The sequence below is a fragment of the Montipora foliosa genome, chromosome 4 (genome assembly GCF_036669935.1).
Source record: "Montipora foliosa isolate CH-2021 chromosome 4, ASM3666993v2, whole genome shotgun sequence".
Classification (NCBI taxonomy): Eukaryota; Metazoa; Cnidaria; class Anthozoa; order Scleractinia; family Acroporidae; genus Montipora; species Montipora foliosa.
This window is the reverse complement of record NC_090872.1, coordinates 8,411,527-8,419,026: the sequence shown is the minus strand read 5'-3', so window position 1 is coordinate 8,419,026 and position 7,500 is coordinate 8,411,527. Positions and strand designations below refer to the sequence as shown.

The 7,500-nt window shown below is 39.1% G+C and overlaps 2 protein-coding genes across 2 annotated transcripts in view; one reads left to right on the top strand and one right to left on the bottom strand.

The window, feature by feature from the left end:
• LOC137999715 (uncharacterized) overlaps positions 1-2,007 on the top strand; it is a 27,134-nt gene extending 25,127 nt beyond the window's left edge. The window contains exons 11-12 of the mRNA XM_068845576.1: positions 235-723; positions 1,251-2,007. Of these exons, the coding sequence (XP_068701677.1) occupies positions 235-723; positions 1,251-1,499 (738 nt within the window). The 3' untranslated portion in view covers positions 1,500-2,007. The remainder of the gene's footprint in view (positions 1-234; positions 724-1,250) is intronic.
• LOC137999717 (uncharacterized) overlaps positions 1-7,500 on the bottom strand; it is a 297,056-nt gene that overhangs the window by 44,105 nt on the left and 245,451 nt on the right. The window lies entirely within an intron of this gene.

Genomic DNA, 7,500 nt, shown 5'->3' with positions numbered 1-7,500 from the left:
AATTTGTAATGGTTTAAATTAATTAATATTCATAAGTCACGTGCAATATCTTTACATCTGATAAAACACTCCGTACTAATGAGGAATGTTTTATCAGCTGATAAAACATCGCATACTAATAAGGAGGAGGTTTATCGATATAAAGGCACTGCACGTGGTGTATTATCGACCATTTGATAGGTCAATGGACGTATGAATTATTAATGAGTTTTTGAATTTTATTTATTTCATTAGGTCCAAGATCCCGATGCGTTCCACAGCTTTGTGAGCACGGGCGTTTGTAATGAAGATAACGAAGTGGTCGCATATTACGTTGGAGATTTCAACAAAATTCCCAACCAGTACGACACAGTCGTGAAGCTGCAGTTCACATCCAACGAGGACGCCCAAGAGTACATAGAAACGCAAAAGTTATTGCAATCAAGCAAACAGCACCAGCCTATCGTTTTTCGAAGCGCAAAACAAAGACTACACGATGTATTCTTCAAAGAATCGGAGTATGCTGGCGAGAAAGAAATATTTCATTGTTTCGTTGGTTTTCCGTCTGATGATCAGGAAAACTACCACCCATTCATGAAACCTAAGATGAAGATCAAGGATGTCCCGCGATACGAGCACTTTGATAAGGCGGACTATCCCGAGCACGGTACTTACTTCATGTATGGCGACAAGAAGGATACCTTCCTGTTCCATATTCCTACCAAGAGCCGTGATTTTCTCCAGGTAAGCAACTGTACTTTGCAATAAGGTAATTATCAGAAGTAATCAAAAGATAATTCGGAATGCGTAAGTGTCACACCTGACTTTTTCTTTTCAGTGAGAATACGTCAATCCTTTGATTTTGCATCACAATGATTTGAGATCCGTTTTTATGCAGGATTGCATAATGGGAATTATTGTGGATGTCTATGCGTCAGTAAAAATATTCACGTCGAGAAATGTATTAAAGCAGTTCTGAATAATCATGATGGGTTGTAGTTAGTTGAAGTAATGCAGGTTACGAGAGGTGCCACATTACTGTCTTTTTTTTTTTTAATTAAGGCCGTCGTCGGCCTATCAGAGGAGAGATCAAACTGAATCGTGATAGCGCTCGAGCGCCGGGTGTACTTTGCCCTATGATTGCCTTATCTGATCAGTTCTTTACGTCTGCTTTGATTGGTGAAACGACTGATTACTTTGGATTTGGAGTCATATCACTCATTGGGCAAAAATGCTCTAAGATGTCTTTCTTTTTGTTTTCTTCTTTCAAGGTGGTTCAGCTTGCAGCCCCCCCTGACGGTGTGGGAAACGAGGGCGCTGACGACCTGTTAATCATCTACGGTACGGAAATCGAGGTTCCAGGCATTTCCGGGGAGCCAATTATTGTAGACGAAGAAGTCCAGGATCCGCTTAAGGAGAACGAGTTTGATATTTCATTCGTGGGGATCGACGGCGGGGAAGTTACCAGCAAAGTGAAAATATCGCGCAAAATTTGGTTCGCTGACATTGATAAGGTCTAACTGATTAAAAAACGATAAATTCGTTTTTTGCAACAAAATCCGATTTTTTGACTGTGAGGGCCGTAGAACGGTTTCCAATTAAGTGACGAAAGCTACAGAAAGGAAATCGTAGTTACTAGGTACCAGTGAGCAGTATAACAATTTAAGCTCTCGACCAATTAGAACAGAGTACTATTCAAGCCAAAAAGTGTAAGTTTTTACATACCTATTGTTTTGCAGTAGTGACAAATATAATTTCTGGAAAGTTCTATTTCTGGACAGGGCGATAGAATAAAACCAAAGTAGTTAATTTATATATCTTAACACTTTACTGAATTTCCAAATACCCGAAAATATTCTTATTACTGGTAACTAGATCTAAAAAGTAATTACCACCGCGACGCTAGACTGAAAACCGTGGGAAGTCTCAAGCTGTGTGTGTACTGGTCAGAATAAATAAAGTTCTCCTTTTCTTTCCTAATAAAAGTTGGAAATAAAATACTAGTATTGGAGATTAAAGAAGTGGTTTTCTCGAGTCATACTGTATCAAACAGCTTTGTCCCGCGCTCTGATATTTTTTGTAGTTTCAGGCTACAAATGGCTACCCTTACAAATAGCTACACTAAACATCATTAATTAAGGATCTAAAGCAACACTGACGGAAACGGCTGCGGAACTACACGTTGCACGTGCGGTATGTATTTTGGTACATTTCTTTTTCGTCCGCTGTACAAGATCAGGGAGCTTTAAGGGCCCACAGACGTATTTTTCGTGCGTTGCTAAGGAAGTGCAATGTTACTTCCGGTGACTGACATCATCATATCGTGAGCTGACCAGGAAACCCACTCACAAGCAAAAATCACCGCGCGAACTGTTGTTTGCATCCAAGGTTTTTCCTCGCCCCTCCTCGAACTCGTTCTCAGATCAACTGCGCATGCGTTAAAGAACTGACTTCCGATTTGAGGAAAAGCTAAATTTCGGGCGGTCTTTAAATTGAATTAATTTTTTTTAATATGGCACGTTTCACCTCCAAATGCAGAATATAGCTAAGCATTGACTTTTTCAAATCATCTTTTTTCAAAATTTTATGGGTATTTCAGTATCGTTTATCTATGTAAAAACAGCATTTTTCAAAATAAAAAGAAAACCACGCTTGGCTGGATGCAAAAACGACTACAAATTATGAAACCACTGATTAAATACCCAAATTGAGTAGCACGTCGACAAATTTAGAGTTTTCTTTTATTGGTCACGTGACCATGGGTGTGGCATGATGACGTGATATTTAGGGTCATTGATTTACAAAAGTTGGAAACTGACCAAAATAATGCCAAATTATCTCAAATTAGTTAACTATTACACCCTTAGCAACTCACCCCAAAAAAAAATACGTCAGTAAGCCCCTAAGGCGCTGTGACACTGTGAAATTTTTCGTGCAACTTGTTTCTCAACGCCATTGCGATACAAGTATCATAAAGCTTGAAATAGTCTCGAAGTGATTGCAATAACGCGAATTTATGATTTCATCTGACGTTCTCGTTGCCGTTCCCGTCGTCGTTGCTAAAGCTCCCGACTCCCTAACAACAACGGCGACGGCAACAAGAACGTCACAAATTTGCATATTTAGTGACAAAAAGCAACAGCTTTGCACGCTCTACACGTGCATCTTTTCATTTTCCTCTATTTCTTTGCCGTCGCCAGCAAAACAACAACGTGAAATCACCAAATTTGAGTATTTGGGGAGAACGTCTGCGTTTGAGGATAAATTTCCATTTTTCTCCTAAATTGAGCGTCGTTCATACTAGTTTCGTTCTTGAGGGTTTGCCACACCTTTGTCGCGTTAAAATGCTTAGAATAGTCGCAAGGCGATGACAATAACGGGAATTCACATTTAACGACGACGTTCTCGTTGCCGTTGTCGACATGAGATGACGACAACGTAAAGCCCCGGCTACACCTTCAAACATTGTTATAAAACATTTGTTGGATCAACAATGTCAGAACGTGTAGCATGCATGTTTGAAGAGCTACGACCCGAGAACCGACCAAATTTGGAGCACTTAAATTTCACGCCTTAAATACCAGTTGCAAAATTTAGAATCGGACCATCTTGAACTTGAACGTCACCTCAAAATATAGGAGGTTTTCACATGACGTGATCGCCGCCATGCTGGTGGACGAAGACAAAAGATCTCTCATTAGCTTCTTTTGTTCGTCCACTAGAAGTCGTACATTTCTCTATTGTTATTGGTTCTCTAGAGGTTGGTTGAAAACTTCCTATAAAGCGTTTTCATATGACGTTAGGGCTGCCGTGTTGGTGTTCCATAACAAAGAAATGGCGGCCATGATGGTGTACCAAACGAACCTCCGGGAATTGAACTCTATTTTTATGCAATACTTTCTTTTGTTCTATTAATCCAATGTGGCTGCTTGTCACGTTAGTGAAAACGCTCTATCTGAGTTCTCTCTATCGTAAATCTTTAACGATTTTTCTATCTCGTTCACGTCGCACAATGTTAGCAAAGTATCCTAAAAATAAATTTGTAGGAGCGCTTTCAGAGCAAAAAGGAAGAATAAGCACCAGCAAAACCAGTTGAGTTATCCAGTGGATAGTGACTTATCCAGTGAAGAACGCTATCTACCCTTCGAACAACTGGGGCCAGTAGTATCAGAAACTTCATGTTGATCCGCTGCTTTGCTAAGTTCCAATTCCTCTTTTATAAACTTCATGTCACTTAACTAAAGCTAAAATAATTAAGAATTGGTGCGTGCGTGCTTAGCGTGCGTGTATCGATTTATGGATAGATGCGGTTTGGGGAGCACGAGAGAAGCGTAAGAGTTGCTCTAGGCGTAGCCGAGAGCAACTCTAGCTTCTTGAGTGTTATCCACACTTCCCACCTGCATCCATAACTCATATATGCACAGCTAAAAGCATGAACCAATTCTTTTATAACATAACGACAATAACTTGAGCTATAAAAGATGTATTATTCAAGATTGACTACAAAGTTCTCACACCGCACGGTTGAGGAGAACAAACGAACCTATTGGCTGGTTAACAATAAGATTTGGATTGGACTAGCACGCACACTATGTTAAAATGACACTTCTGTTATTAAGACTTTGTTGGCTTTGTCTGACGAGAAAAACCATATACGCACAGTACGTTGTGATAACGCAATGTGGTTGCCCTCGGCAACTAATCTCCAGAAACGTTTCTTTGTTTTCTTGTTACAGAGTCAGCTAAGTCTTAATAACAGAATTGTGGATAAAGAGTTTAACAAAGTAATGAGATTTTTTTTCCAGTTGGTAATTAAGAAAATGGAAAGAAACCACGACCTTGGTACCTACAGTGAGCTGAACAAATGTTTTCCATCTTTTCAGTAGGAGACACAAGAAACTAAAGAAAGCTATGCGCAGTTTTGACAAAACAGAGGGAGCGAAATTTATCTGTTCAGTAGAGTAAGTGAAAGAAAATATATTATAATATGGTTTGTTTCTCGTGTTTGTCAAAGATTAAATCTTTTTATTGTTTCCACATGCTGGCAGACCACACTTTGGACTCTTAATGTTTGCCTAAATGTTCTCGTCATTGTACGTGGTGAGTGACGTTGGTTCTTAGTTAATAACTAAAAGTTGTACAAACCGTTAATTATGCTAACTGTTTAAATACCCATTTTGGGTTTTTGTTTTGCAAGACGAAAAACGGCTAAACAAAGCTAATTTACTGTTCCTAGAAAACAGAAGGCCATAATCTAAAATTTTTGTTGGTCTTAATTTGACTGAAAATAACGATGAAATATTTAAGAGGAATGCCACATGCTGGCAGAACACACGTTTCACCGTAACGGTTATGTTTGCCCAAGAGTGAATTAGACTCTTGGTTTGCTGTAATGAGTCATCCGGATAAGGGAGTTCACTCATGGGTAGCCTGCTACACAGAGTTTCTTTGGGCTTCTTCATGCGTTCCTTCCCCACTAACGTCCGGCTGAAACGAAAAAACACCTCCGTTCGTAAATTAGGAATCAATCAGAGGTCGTTTTCCAGTTTTGGGTAAAGTTCGTGGGGGAAGAAGGCGTGACGAAGCCCTGAGGGCGGGAAGGGGGGGGGGGGGGGCGAGGGGGTGAGGGTGTTTATAAGGTACAATTTGTTAAAATTTGGATACATCCTTCTTTCTTGATCAAGCAGGTTTCATAATATTCGCAGGAAAATAATCCTAGTCCAGAAAGCTAACAATACTTAAATGTTTAAGAGGGGAAAATCTGAAAATTACTTGCCCTTCACTTTTTAATTTGAAGTAAGAATTCACAACAAACGGTTCTTTGACGGGGGTTATATAAGAGACCTTAGGTTTAAGATGATAAATTCAAAGATATCCCCAAGAAAATATGGTAAAAAAGGAAAAAAATTACATCTCTTAGCGTTGATATTGCATTATAGCAATTTCGTTTGCGTTCTCATCAAATCTGCAGCGTAAAACTGGTCACCACAAAATTAACATCCAAGAAAACCATAAATATGCTGCTAAGAATTTTATTTTAATTCCTAGTTTGGGCAGCGTTCCTCCGAATTATATTCCTAGATAGTTCGGTTGGTTTGTAAAAGTTGAGGAAGTGGTTGTACCACAATAAAGACTCAAAAACGAAAAACAAACTGGCAGTTTAAAATAACGTTTTCGCTGACATCGCTCTTGTGAATCTTCAAGTCCCCATGACCACTATCATTGGTCAACATGTACCAATAAATCAATTTCTAGATGATTATTTAATTTAAGAAATGAAATGATCCAGGACAAAAGAATGATACGGAATCTCGTAAACCCCATTCATATTACGTTGAAGCAGAAAAATGTCCCAAACATTGGAGCAACCTTTCGAAATTTGAATCATCACATCTGATAATCTTTTCAGACAAAATCTTTCATGACCAAAAAAGGCCAATTTTGTCACCTCTTCGCAAGAAGAACTTTTTGGCAAATCTTTTGACAAATCAGTACTTTTTCGGCATTTTTTTAAGTTTAGGGAAATATTAACCATCTGCGGAGAGGCCTGAATGATTTCATTTAAATTTTGACGGCGCGCAGATGCATGGCAACGAATTCGTGCACATTAAATAAGAAGAAACAATCATGTTTACACTTTCTACTCGCGCCTTTTATATTTACTCCAATTTTTCGTCTCGTGGAAAACAGTAAGTGAGCCAAGTAAATGTGACGTTATGTGGACGCAAAAGGATGGCTGCGCACTTCTTTAATCAGTCGTGTTTTGTTACGCAGTCGGGAAAAATGGCCGTTTTTTTCTCCATTGCCCGACAACTCACGATGGGCTCCACACTAGAGTGCTGACAGAGTACTGATCTAGAAGATTGTATGATGTTAGTTTGCTTATACTTGCGCATCGCTGGTGAAAACATACCTGATCCAATATCTTGATCCATGAACTTTCGATGCCGAGAAAACTAAAAGTCATATGATCGAGTTTGATAGTGCGGGACGGAATTCCATGGCCTCGAGGCGAAAGTGTTTCACTGCAGCCCTCCCTCCCTCTCAGTCTATCAATTCTGAGGAATAACAAAATATTATTTTCCAGATTTTCTCCTTTTTTCCTTGTAAAATCACAATTCTTGAATTTCCTTCTACGAATATTAAAACACTTTATTAGTCAAAGAAGATATGACTTTCCTAAATTCAACAAGTAGGGACCTGGAACCATCCCTCCCCCACATGGCAACCACATTTGTCCTGGTGTCTCATTGTGGCAAACATAACGTTGCCAGCATGTGGAAACAATAGAGGGATTTAATCTCTGAGAAACACGAAAAACAAACCATGTTATAAACATTTTCCTTTTGCTTCGTCATTCTAAAAAGTACAAATTTCTCAAAACTGCTAATTAGATTTGTTTAGTTTCTAGTGTATGGTAAAAGACGGAAAACATTTGTTCAGCTGATATGACTGGAAGTACGAAGGTCGTTGCTTCTTTCCACTTTCTGGCCAACGAGAGCAAAACTCATGTATATTGTT